This window comes from Lissotriton vulgaris, chromosome 5 (assembly GCF_964263255.1).
Source record: "Lissotriton vulgaris chromosome 5, aLisVul1.2, whole genome shotgun sequence".
In the NCBI taxonomy this organism is placed as follows: domain Eukaryota; kingdom Metazoa; phylum Chordata; class Amphibia; order Caudata; family Salamandridae; genus Lissotriton; species Lissotriton vulgaris.
In genome coordinates, this window is record NC_141693.1 from 306,680,690 (window position 1) to 306,694,998 (window position 14,309).

Below are 14,309 nucleotides of genomic sequence, written 5' to 3' on the forward strand. Positions count from 1 at the left end.
CCACCACTCCTCTTCCGCTCCTGCACGCCGCTCCTCCCCGCGCTCCTGATGTCACCACGCAGGTCGCGGCCGGCGCTACTTGCAAGGGACTACTTTTTTTATCGTTAATTTTTTAAATAACGTATATATTTTTTATTTATATAGCGTATGTCCATCTGCACACCCTGACGATTACAATGATGTATCGGGTGTGTGGATTGGCACTGTGGTTCCCGAGTTTACCCGCCTCAAAGGTGCAAAGTTCTTCCTTTATTATAGTAGTATAGATATCTATATTTTTCTTTTTCACCAAACACCTATCCTTATCAGAGGCCTCTGAGTAGGATTTTTAGATTACGCTATAAGCTGTCAAAAACATACATCTGGCCCCCAAAAAAACCCAAAGGTACTGTAAATATGTGACAAACATATACAGAAAAGCGTAAATTCGCAAATGCGTCCGTGCACTTCTGGTATTGAAACCGACAATGATATATCTAGAATAAAAAATAGAGCTTGTGAGAGAAAATGTTTTTTTCAACTAATGTATATATATTTATTTATTTATATATTTATAACATCCAAGATCTAGGAGATATCTAAAATATCCCTTAGATGCTCTATGGTATTTATACCGTGATGAATTGTACTGTATTGCGAATTTTGCACAAGACCATATGTAAATTTTGCTTAGATGTGTACATATTTTATCTAGGGGTATCTTTTGTGGTATTTATACCGAAATATTAATTTGCATAATTTGCACATTTACAAATGCGGATTTGCACAAGAAAATAAGAAAAGCTAATATTTAAAAGTACAATGCAATATTGTACATGCAAATGAATTACAGCTTGTCAACGAGCCAGATAATGTAAAAAATATGGCAGCAGTACAGCGTTATTTGCACAGCTTTGTAAAAAGGAGCACTGTCACTTTAAAATTGCATCACAAAAAAGAAAGAAAAAAATGTGAATGTTGGTATATAAGAAACCAGGTGACCATATACTGTGTCATGTGATCAAGGTACGTCAGTACCGAAACGCGTAATGGCCGACTGAGGAACAGCTCAATAAACCAACTAACTTTTACACTTACTTGGGTCTGTGCTCCACGTTTCTTTTCGAGAGGAGAGAGCGCCTGCATCCTGCTTGTGGAGTGGAGTGGCAGAGATATATATATATATATATAGACACACATATATATATAGTACTTTAAGTCTATATGCAGATGTGTGTGTGTGTGTGTGTGTGTGCAGAGTGTGATATACTATGTATTACCGTTGTTGAGTGTGGGGCAAGCCCATAACTACGAGAGGCAGAGCAATGGGGTGTGCCTCAGGAAGGGCATATAGAAAAATTAAGGTCCACTTACTTCAAACTGCTTGTGGCACAGTGCACATGGCTTGTACCCACTGAGTCATGGCATAGTCTCTCTGTGCTGAAGGAGTGAGAGCCCTGAGAAACAGCTAAAACGCTAGAAGATGTAGGCGGGGCTAGAATAGGGCCTACCATACCAGAGTCATGAATAGCTCAAATAAAGGAACTGGAGGCTCAATTGATTGGATTTATGGGTGTAAAGTTACTATTAATGCTTTCCAGCTATTTGTGCAGATCTCAATCAACCGAGGTGGGGTTCTTACCTGTAGGAAAGTATAGGGAATTTAACAAAATGCATTGTTTAATCATAAATAAATGAATAAAGAAAATAAATGTATTGTAAAATAAAAGGGCAAAATAATTCTATACAGTTAATAGTGATATTCTTCAACTAAAATAAATATATACAGCATACTATCCCAAAAAATTAACTTTAAAATATAATAAAATTATTTATTTAAGTATATTACATAATTTCGGCCATATTATTTTTGAACAATCCATTCCCCCTTGTCACTCCCACATTAACTACAAAAGCCTATACTTATATGTGTGGGGTTCTCCGTCATCGGTGACGAGATTTCCATATAGAAAAGATAGGATTGGCGGAGGTGGAGATCTTCAGGTTGGTTAATTGCATTTTGTAGTATGCTAAGTGGTAATACTAGAGCGCTACTCTACATATTCCAAAATAGCTTATGTTAATCAGACCCCTCCTTTACCATGCCCATCTGGATGCTCCTTGGATTAATCAACAAGGATGTTCCTAATGTGGCTATTGGTATTTGGGGTATGGTAGTTGCGGGAAACTGTCAAGAGATTCTTAATTCTAGTTGATTTAAAATACCTACTACATTAAACCCTCCCTCAAGTGGGTACCTGGCGGTGAAGCATTGGAACTTTATATTTATGTAGCTTGTGAAAAGCTTTGCTAAAGTTGTGACACCTTCATGAAATATTAAGATATCAATGTCTTGATAAAATTCCTAATTTAGTCAAATAGTCTTATTACGGAATTATATTTGGCGACTTAACACCTATAATGGATCACATGATTAACTAAATAAGTAATACTTCAAAATAAGTACTAGAGGGGATTCACAGTACAATGCACAGTTTTCGTCTCCGAAAAACACAGCGTGAACGCACTTTGGGGTGAAGCAGCTAGTCATACTTTAAATACTCACAGATGTATTTGCCCTTGATATCATATGTTATTCTAATTGGTAAGCCTTCAATGAAATGTGTAGCAGTGGCTACGCTCTAGTATCTAACGTGTCAACTGCTTGGCAGGCATAATGTTAAGCTTTAATTATGACAATAATACCACTGAATAATAATATACCATGCAAACACAAGGAGATGATGGACGGAGCACTGAAACTTTTCAGACACTCACTCCTAGTCACAGATCTGGGTTGAATCCATCATCGTTCCTTAGCTCAATTCGCCACCCCAGTTCAGAGCCAGCTATAAGCAAATCAGTCTTGACCCTGTGCCTCATGGGAACAGTCCAGCCCAAACTGTCAAGCCAGGTCTACCCTGGACCGGAAACAAGCATCCAGGGACCGGTTTTCGGGGTATCACCCCTCATCAGTCAGGCTAGCTTGAATCCAGTGGCAAAGTGAGCAAGGGACAAACATCTGGGCATACCCTGCCAACTTAGGGCTAACAAAGCAAACACAACGAGATGATTGACGGAGCGCTGAAACTTTTCAGACTCACCCCCAGTCACAGATCTGGGTTGCCTCCATCATTCTTGTTTAGCTCACTTCGCCACCCCAGTTCAGACCCAGCTATATGCAAATCAATCTTGACCCAGTTCCTCATGGGAACATTCCATCCCGAACTGCCAAGCCAGGTCTTCCCTGGACCGGAAACAAGCATCCTGGGCTGTATCAAAAAGTGAATTTTTTTTTAAATACCTTCTCAATTTACTGGGAATTATCAGCTGGCACTCTGTTAACTGACACCACTTGATGGATGCAAGATCCAATGGGAAAAACATCCTGTTAACCAGGGTTCCAACAACTTGCCGGTTAGACACCATCTTACACCCACTTTTAGGGCCTTGTTTAGAGTTCAATGATAGCTTAAATTCATCAGTTTCAGGAATAAACTTAAAATATGAAGTAGAGCCTACTGGTTCAATTTCCTCCATCATATGGATAACATTTTAATAACATTTTGAATATTTTCAACATTTTGACGGAAATTCTACCAGTGGATTTTACTTAGTGTTTAGATTTTTCTCCTGATATTGGAGAATTTACAATTAGTACTAAACTGTAAAGCAGAACTTTAAGTGGAGAAACATAAATAATTACATTAATGGCGATATAGGTACTTAAAGTCATTGCTGTCCCATTATGAGCCATGACTCAGAGTATTCACTGTGTTGTTGTCAGTTAATGAACGCATAAAAGTTCAATTTTGAATCCAAGAGCATGATTATGACCTGGAATGCAAATATCAAAGACAATTTTTTAATGGAATTTAATCCTCCAGAAAGGATAGAATATTGGATGGAATTCTCTAAGTGACTTCTTCTCTAATTGTATCATTCCCTCTAGAAATTGGAGATTTTCAATTACCAAACAATCCCTAAATATGACCTGTACATCAAGTTGTTACAGGATCAGGGTAAAGATAGGCTACAAGTGGCCTTTGTACTAAGGCTTACCTGCTGAGATCTTCTTCGCTACATAAATCCAGAAGACAGCAAAGTCCTGAGCCAGAGATCCTTTTACACTGGTCCTGGGTGACCTGGACAACCTTCATCCTTGGAGGGGATTGATTCTCTTGCTTTCATTGGTACTAATACATTGGCATGCCTTTATCTTTAATGCCGTCCTGGAATGGTCTGCTCTACATATCAAGAATGTCTGCCGTACAATGACAGTAATCAGCCAGTCGCTGGTGTCTTTACTCCTATGATTCTCCATGGAAGTGTACCCACCTGCCAGGACCGAAATCCTCTCCATCCTACTCTTCACACCGTACCAGGTATTGGTTTGTTCCTCAGCCTATTGTACTAGCTAAGCCATTCTCTAGGCAGACCAATGGAAACCCATGAAGGATTGGGAGGATCTGACTGAAGGGGCTTCTCTAGAAGGAGAACGTTCCTCACTCCTGCATAGGTTACTTATTGTAACTAAAACCGAAGGATTTGGACCTATTTGACATTTCTTCTAAAAGCTAAACTTTGTGCTGTTTGCTTCCGTATACCACATTGGCATTTAGCCTATGCATGTGTGAACCAAGTAAAAAGCTGGAATATGAAATTTGTTTCAAATATCTGTAGTGCTCAAATTCTCCCACAATACAAGTTGCACAAGTGCATCTTATTCTAGTAGAGCTAAAAAAGAACAGGCAGATGGCCCCAAGAAAATCTTAGGATGGCAGCTGCATTTAGAAAATGTAGAAATCACAACTAAAAAAACAGGAATAGCATCTATGTAGGGTAAAGAGGATGTGGTCTTAGATCACAAAATTACAGGAAGCATCTGCTCATTAATTTTTACTCAGTTTATCCCTTACCTTTGTGGACACTACTCTGAGCTAGGAGAGACTGGAAAAAGTAAACTTCTGTAGCCAACTGGGATAATCATTGACATTACCTACCTATGTGTAGCTTCAGTTATTCAGCTTTTCTTTCAAAATAGTCCTTCCCAGTGCCTAATTTGAGCCAGTGGTTTCCGGTGCTTGACACTGGCACTTAATTGTCATCACAGGCTCCAATGACAGGCTGCCACATGGTGGTGCTGTCTGTCTAATTTAGAAATAAGCACAACAAATTGTTGCATATTAATTCTATATACATAAAAATGGCTAATGCCTGCCGCCCAAGCCATTCTTATAGCTTTGGGGGCCTGGAATAGTATGAATTGTCACACTTGTAGGAGTGTGATGTTTTGTAGTTGTGTTAGTAATGTCATTGGCATCAGTGGCAGGGGCAATGGGTAGTGCAAGTTGCAGTGGGGTTTTGAAGAGGGCCCAGCACTCTATTATTTTTAAAAATGAAGCACTGGACTCCTCTTGCAATCATATCAACCCAAATTACTGTTGCTGTAACACTGGCTACAAAGTGCTTTGCTGCATCAAGTGTCTGGGAATAGCATAATCTAATTGTCCTTATAAGACACTTCTTCCTTGGCCAGAGGAGGCTCTTGTGATTTACCTCTGTGAAACTCATCCTGGGGCATGACCAACACAGTCCCAAGCTTTCCTACTTGATAATCCCATTTGCAGGATGCCAGTCTAATCACTTTTTTAATTAAAAGGATAGGTCCACCATCCACTTTGAAGATCACTCGGGTATTCAGAACGTTCTCCATCCTAGCTCTCAAATCTTTATTTCTTGCCACTGTTGGTATACCCAGGAGTCTGGTTTTGGCTGCCTGCCTGACAGTCTATAGAGCATCTCCTTTGCCCTCAAGCTTGATGAAGTGTTCTCCAGTGCATCGCTGAATTTCATATTGATGGTGATGACAGGACCAAACCTGAGAAACAGGCTTTTCCCTGTTCCCAAAGTCATGTTTTTGCTAAACACTTTAGGCTGCAGTGCTTCACTTTTGGAGGCTATTGCACCTTCAGATTTCTTACAGAAAGGTCAAGAGAAATCTTCAGGGCTTTGCAACTTTTAAATTCCTCCACATCCCCTCTCTAGGGCTCTCACTGTCTACTGAGTCCAATGGAGATCCACCTCTTGGTTGAAAGAAATCTCACTTCACTGACTGTGTTTTGCTTTTTCTAAACAAGAACAGAATCAACGGGTTTCCAAACCTCTCATGAGGCACTGCTGTTTCTCGTCTGAAAGAGGACAGAGCCCCAGCAGCCTCTTCAATGTCAGCGGTCCCCCTCAGTCCTGTAGCACAAGCAGGAAGCTACTGCTGACCGTCCCTCTACCCGGCCAGGTGGCTCCTCCACCCCAGTAAGAAGATGAGCAGCTCACCTGGTGTACATTCTGGCCCCTATTACCTGAAGAAAAGATCCTTCCTGTGTCACAAGCCAGGGCACTCACCTTGACTCGCAGTGAGATTCTGGCAGAGCACAAATCATAGCCCTGTGGCCGCCATCTTGGATTTTAACATGGACGACAGAAAGGGCCCACTTGGAGTGGAAATCTTCTGAGTAGACTGAAAATAAGTGAATTTATGGATGGCTGCTTCCCCAAGCCACTAATAGAAAAGCAGTCCGTAATTTCTCCTCAGGAGGACTGGTTGTGGCAGAAAACGCTGGGTCCATGTGGAGTTACAAGTGCCGGTATATACTGATAACTAAACAATTCTAATTCATTTAGATGGCTTGGCTGCTTCAGAGCATATTAATATACTGCACACATATAGGAATACGAAAGCAGTAATGCATTTGACTTGCAGAGACAACATGTGCATGATGCACTTAAAAGTTGCAAGCACAGTAGCATTCTTTTCAAATCACCCTCATTTTCCTTGGACTCGTCTTCACCCTCCAAACAAGCAAAATAGCCCCATAAACTTAAATGGGACCACCTTCCCTGAAAATCTTCCATAAAATGTTTTAACTCCATTGATTTTGTTTGGGATCACACTCTAAAACCACACAAGTTATTTTCACTCTGAAGTGGTATATGGGGTAGTGAGCTGAGAGCTTGCATGATGGTGCCCTCTTGAGCAGTACATACTGACTGTATGACGTTACAACGCATACATTTACAATGCATGCCTTTACAACACCGTTTTTACATCGCAACATCCTTTACAACGCATACTTTTACATAGCATGCCATTACATTGCATTTTCAGAAACTACCTTTACAACGCATTCCATTCCATCGCATTATATCTTTACAACGCTTACCATTACAATGTATACCATTACAATGCAAACCATTACATTGCATTTAAGGTAAGTGTTGGATAGTATAGGGGTAATAATTACTATTCTAACTCCAGTGAGTGCAATAGTAGGGTAAGTGTTGGATAGGGTAGGGATAGAAATGACTATTCTAACTCCAGTGAGTGCAACAGTAGGGTAAGTGTTGGATAATGTAGGGGTAAAAATTACTATTCTAACTCCAGTGAGTGCAACAGTAGGGTAAGTGTCAGATAGTGTAAGGGTACTATGTGTTGTAGTGACATGCATTGTAATGACATGCGTTGTAGTGACATGCAATGAAATGGCTGCGTTGTAATGACATGCGATGCAAAGGATGTTGCGATGTAATGACTGATATGTAAAGATAGTGTGATGTAATGACTGCGTTGTAAAGGTTGTTTCCCAGTCCGCCTATATCACTATCCATTATAGCACCTAGTGAGCCGTCTTAGACTTCCACTGGACCGTGTCTATCCTCATTTCTTACTGACCTTTTTAAGTTTTGCTAAACATTACAAACTCCTCCCAGCGATTGTACTTTTTATTATCCTCAGCTAAATGGTTGACAACATGTTGTACAGGAAATATTAAAAAAGTGATCAGTAGTTATTAGTTCTATATGTACTACCAGGGTATTACTTGTGATCACACATGAGAATAAATCTATTTCTCTTGGCCTCCCCAGGTATCACAACTGTCCTGACGATGACCACTCTCATGGTCAGCGCTCGCTCTTCTCTTCCCAGGGCATCAGCCATTAAAGCCCTGGATGTATACTTCTGGATCTGCTACGTCTTCGTGTTCGCCGCCCTGGTGGAGTATGCTTTCGCTCATTTTAATGCAGACTACATGAAGAAGCAGAGGGCCAAGAAAAATGCGAGCAAGCAGAGTGGTGAGGTCAGTAGTGCCCATTGTCTATAAAAACAATTTATTTCAAAACACTTATATTCTCATAAAATATTTTTTTAGCTCCTGTTTATCTTATTAACATGAATATATTATGGTCTTCAGTTTAATGACTGGTACACTGGTATTGTGAAAAACTGATACCGTAGTGTTTGGCTTTTCCCCTGCATGGTATAATGTAAGTGCTGCAGGTTGGAATGGAGACAATTGTAGGAATAGCACATATATTGAGGACAAGATGTGTCCTGAATGCCTGAGTTTCTGACTTTGGAACTGGTGAACCAGGTTTGAGTTCTAGCGTCGGCTCAACATCCGGTGATGCTAGACTAATCACTTAATCTCCCCATGCCTTTAAAAAATAAAATCTGACCGTGTGTTCTGTAATTTGGCGCTCATGCAAAGCACTCTGAACCTTTGGGCCATGTTCACACTATGTTAAAACTGCAAAAATATATATATATTCATGGAAAAAACACAGGTTACAGGAACTTTATAATTAGGCTCATATTTCACTTGTACAAAACCTGTGAAATTCAGTCGTTATAGTTAGCAGAGCTAACTATAGCTTGCACCCCCGCAATGCACTGCTGATGATGTCCATATTACATCACTCAAGACATGGTCAGTGACATCACTGATATCGCTGATGACATCTCAAATGACATCACTCATGACATCATCCAGTGACTGTGAGTGTTTCTAAAAAGTTTAAGAATGTTATATATATATATATATATATATATATACTAGCAGCCCGTCCCGACGTTGTCCGGGTATGAATTGCTGCCGGCCAGTAGTATATTGTTTTGTAGGATTTCGTTATGATAGCATTTCTTATCTGTGACAGGCCTGTGAAACGCTCCGATTCACAGTGCACTGCTGATGCACTTAAGAGTGCGCGTTCAGTAGTTTTTGAACTCGAGTTTCCCTACTTTATTTTTCCTTGTAATATTATATAGTGCGAACTCAACAACATGGCATGAGCACAATTTACAATACAGAAGAACACATTAATTTGTGGTAGGCACGGGGAGCCAAAGCGATTTGCCTGGAATCACAGGATGTTGAGCTGATGCCGAGATTCAAACGTAGCTCCCCAGCTCTAAAGTTCGCAATTCTAGAACTTGTTGCGAAAGGTGTGTCTAAAAGTGTTTGTCGATGCTGAGAGACCTGTGCATTTTTCAAATGGGTGGTGAAAAAATATGAGTATGTTGCTGGAGATGTGGGCCGCCGTGCCACCAATGTACTTACCGGGGGAGGATATGACAAACTTGTAAGTGATGGGAGGTGCACAGCTTGGAGATTGGTATATTGCGGTAAGAATATGAGTAGGTTCAAGGGTGCTCTCAAGGGTGGTGCAAACCGTCCATGCACCGGTTCAAGAAGATGAGTAGTGTATACAGAAAGCCTTCTGATACATCCCCTATTGAGGCACACCACTGGCGTTCATAGAAATGATTCGCTGAAGAGTAGGTTGAAAGATTCAAAGTTTTCAACGTTTTAATAACATTTTGTTCATGCTGATATTTACAACATATCAGTTACGATGCTGGTTCATTGGTTTGATGCAAAAGTTAGTCCCAATGCATTTCGGGCTGGAGTGCCCTTGATCACGGAGTCTGAAGAGGAAGAGAATAAGGCGTGATGAGAGGCTGTGTTTAATAGTAAAACGTGGGGGTTGGGTTTTACACGTGAACTAAGTGCAGGGTTGTGTTCAGTTACAAGACTCGGTTCGAGTGCGCTGGTGTGGCGAATTTAATACGTGAAGGGAGGGTGGTGTGGGATTCTAAAGCGAGTGTGTTACGCAATACGATGGTAGCGGTAAAAGACGGGGAGATCTGTAAACTTACTTGGTGCTACGAGTAGCGTGCCTGGTGGTTCAATCCTTTCGCGGGTCAGTGACGTGAATGTGTTGGAGTCTGTCGTATACATGCAGTGGCTAACGGGCACGTTTACGTGATGGTAGAAAGTAAAGAGGGACCAGGTGCAGGGGGTGTGAAGGAGGTTAGGGTGGCGGCCATTTATAAAAGGCGGTGAAATGTTAGTGAGAACAATGAAAACATAGCGGAGCAATGTACACAATGTGAACAATGTCATGGATTACATATAAAATTACAAGTAACAACTGAATTCACTACGGTCATTTAAGCCGAAAGGCTTAAGGGTCTGCAAACGGTAAATCCACTCAAGTTCACGTTTCAATAGTAACTTGTGAAGGTCAATTCCTTCTTTCTTGGTGACCGTTTCCAAGATGACAAATTTCAACTGGGCGATGGTATGCCGGGATTCAAGAAAGTGCATAGCTACACTGGATTTTTCAAGTTTGAGTCTTATGTTAGATTTGTGCTCATTTAAGCGAGTCTTGATTTTACGTTCAGTTTTTCCAACGTATAGTTTCCCGCAGGGACATTTTAGGGCGTAAATCAGATTCATCGAGTCGCATGTTGCATCCACTTGTAATGGAATTTTGTGGCCTTTCATAGGATGTTGTATTGAGTTACCCTTAATGATGTTGTGGCAATGATTGCAATTTAGGCACGGTTGAGTGCCTCGGTGTTGAACTGTGGTGTCACTGGGTTTACTTAGAATCTCCTGTAGATTTTTACTTCTTGTATGGGCAAATATGGGGGGATTTTTGAAAATGCCCTGAAAATCTGGCTCCATCTGCAGTATAGGCCAATGCCTGTGTATGATCTTTTTGTAGATATGGCTGACGGTGGAGTATTTGGAGATTAGAACCATTCGATCATCTTTCTCCTTGTGACTTTTGAGTAGGCTGTCTTTTCTTGGTATCTGTTGGACTCGAGTTCGTGCTTCTTGCAGTATGTTTTCCGGGTACCCTCGGTTGCGGAATCTTTCATGCATTTCATTGATGCGTGTGTCAAATATGGACTCATCTGATACGATGCGTTTGACTCGCAGCATCTGCGAGTAAGGTAAATGTCGCTTCAGAGAGCTCTGATGAAAACTTGAAAAATGTAAAGTGTTGTTACGGTCTGTACTTTTTCTATGCAAATCTGTTACTAGGCCTTGTGGTGAAGTTTTAATATGAACATCCAAAAAGGAAATGCTGGTATCACTTATTTGCCAGGTGAGCTTGATCCGTGAGTCTTTGGTGTTGATATCTGATAGAAAGTTTTCAAGAGTGTCTTTAGTGTCTGACCATAGGAAAAACAGGTCGTCAATGTAACGCACATACATTTTTGATTTGTCTTGGAAACGTCGATCAGTGTATATGTACTGTTTCTCGAAATTCTCCATATATACATTGGCGTATGTGGGGGCAGCGCAGTTTCCCATCGCCATGCCTGAGAGTTGCAAAAACCATTGATCATCTAGTCTGAAATAGCTATGGTACAAAATGAACATCATGAGTTCCATGATGAATGCCTGTTTGGTTACGTCAATTTCACTATGCAGTAGTATTTGTTCCACAGCTTCAATACCTCCTAGATGGGGTATAGAGGTATATAAGGAGCTCACGTCTGCAGTGCAGAGGACAAATGGTTCATTGGGTGCCAGTTTTATTTCAGAAAGTTTCAACAGGAAGTTGGTTGTGTCCTTAATGTAGCTTGCTGATTTGGTGACTAGCGGTTGCAGGTATTTATCAATGAACTTGCCGGGTGTCTCATGTATCCATCCTCTTGTTGACACTATGGGTCTGAAGGGTGGGTCCAATAGATTTTTATGAATTTTGGGACACAGATAGATGGTAGGACTCTTGGGATGTTCAATCAATAAATAGTTTTTAGTACGTTCCTGAATGATACCAGCTTGGTGAGCTTTGTTAACAATAGTTTTCAAGATGTTTTGAAATTCCCTGGTGGGATTATTGTTAAGAGCCATATAGGTCGTTGTGTCTTCAATATGTTCATGCATTTTTTGGTCATACATGCTGGTGTTGAGGATTACCAGAGCTCCTCCCTTATCAGCCTTAACGCATTTGATGCGTGGATTGTTGGCAAGTGCTTTCAGGTTGTCCCGATCTTTTTTGGTGAGATTTTGTGTTTTCCTAGAGGCCTTGAAATTGATTTTTTGAATATCGTTACGTACAAGAGTTTTGAATAGATCGATACATTTGTGGCTGCTGGGTGCTTGAAAAGAGCTGGGGGGTCTTAATCCAAGGAGCTCGTCATCTTTAACCGTGGTGGTAGGTGGAAGAGTGTTGTCAAAGAAATTGCGTAGCCTTAATTTTCTTGTAAATTTGAAGGTGCTAACTTCAAGTTCTAAGAGATTGGTAGAAGTAGTTGGGATGAAGGATGTGCCTTTCTCTAATAAGTCCATCTGGTAATCAGATACATTTATGTCAGATATGTTAATGACTAGACGGTCTTTTTGGGTTTTAGGTCTTTCTTCGCCACCGTGCTCCGTGTGGCGGGAGGACTTTTTTCTTTGTCCTTTGGTCTGGCTCCGCCTGAGTCGGCGAGTTGGTCCTGGCCTACCTCTAAAAAATGGCTCGATGAGGTCTGGTCTTGGCTAGTTGCTGATGTGCTGGCTGGTTCAGTGTTTGGGGGTGATCTGGATGCTGGTGTTCGTCTGGAGGTTCTGCTAGATGAATCAGTGTCTGAAGATGATGTATCGGTCTGTGCTTTTGGTGGACGATTACGTCGTCGTTGGGCATATATGTCAGCCCACGAATATACCTCATCGAGCTTATAATCAAGCGTGTCCCGTCGGAACTTTCTAACTTTTCGATCATTGATCTCCTTATGATGTTTATCCAGGATACTCTTAATTTCATCCAGTGAGTTTGTAAGTTCCTCTGGGGTGAGTAGATTCTTGAGTTCATTGTCAATCTCTTTGATTTCGATTTCCAGATCTTTTAGAATTCCAGCAAGTTCTTCAACTATCAGCAATATTAAATCAAGGCTGCATTTATTCAGTATGCCATTCCATTTTTCAATAAATGTTTTAGAATTTTTGCATAAGGAAGGCTTTAGAGCAATTCGCAAACCGCGTGGGATTCTTAGCGCCCGGTGGTATCGCAGTAATGTGCTCGCATGGAGCTTCTGATTAATATGACGTTTGGACAAGTACAATAGTTGTTTTATACATTGCTCCTTATTTCGGCTAGTGGTGGAAGTGCTGGTTTCTTCCTCTATCAGTGAGTAGATGCGGTCTCGTTCTGATTCATCGTAAGCGAGCGTATGCGCTCGAGCTTCTGTGCTTTTACTAATTTCCTCAAATTGCATGTTGAATGCGTGCTACCTTCCTGTGGCGGATGAGGATATGACAAACTTGTAAGTGATGGGAGGTGCACAGCTTGGAGATTGGTATATTGTGGTAAGAATATGAGTAGGTTCAAGGGTGCTCTCAAGGGTGGTGCAAACCGTCCATGCACCGGTTCAAGAAGATGAGTAGTGTATACAGAAAGCCTTCTGATACATCCCCTATTGAGGCACACCACTGGCGTTCATAGAAATGATTCGCTGAAGAGTAGGTTGAAAGATTCAAAGTTTTCAACTTTTTAATAACATTTTGTTCATGCTGATATTTACAACATATCAGTTACGATGCTGGTTCATTGGTTTGATGCAAAAGTTAGTCCCAATGCATTTCGGGCTGGAGTGCCCTTGATCACGGAGTCTGAAGAGGAAGAGAATAAGGCGTGATGAGAGGCTGTGTTTAATAGTAAAACGTGGGGGTTGGGTTTTACACGTGAACTAAGTGCAGGGTTGTGTTCAGTTACAAGACTCGGTTCGAGTGCGCTGGTGTGGCGAATTTAATACGTGAAGGAAGGGTGGTGTGGGATTCTAAAGCGAGTGTGTTACGCAATACGATGGTAGCGGTAAAAGACGGGGAGATCTGTAAACTTACTTGGTGCTACGAGTAGCGTGCCTGGTGGTTCAATCCTTTCGCGGGTCAGTGACGTGAATGTGTTGGAGTCTGTCGTATACATGCAGTGGCTAACGGGCACGTTTACGTGATGGTAGAAAGTAAAGAGGGACCAGGTGCAGGGGGTGTGAAGGAGGTTAGGGTGGCGGCCATTTATAAAAGGCGGTGAAATGTTAGTGAGAACAATGAAAACATAGCGGAGCAATGTACACAATGTGAACAATGTCATGGATTACATATAAAATTACAAGTAACAACTGAATTCACTACGGTCATTTAAGCCGAAAGGCTTAAGGGTCTGCAAACGGTAAATCCACTCAAGTTCACGTTTCAATAGTAGCTTGTGAAGGT

General features: G+C 41.2%; 1 protein-coding gene across 1 annotated transcript in view; it reads left to right on the forward strand.

The window, feature by feature from the left end:
- Window positions 1-14,309, forward strand: part of GABRD (gamma-aminobutyric acid type A receptor subunit delta) — a 237,594-nt gene that overhangs the window by 198,590 nt on the left and 24,695 nt on the right. The window contains exon 8 of the mRNA XM_086921533.1: window positions 7,903-8,114. Within this exon, the coding sequence (XP_086777659.1) occupies window positions 7,903-8,114 (212 nt within the window). The remainder of the gene's footprint in view (window positions 1-7,902; window positions 8,115-14,309) is intronic.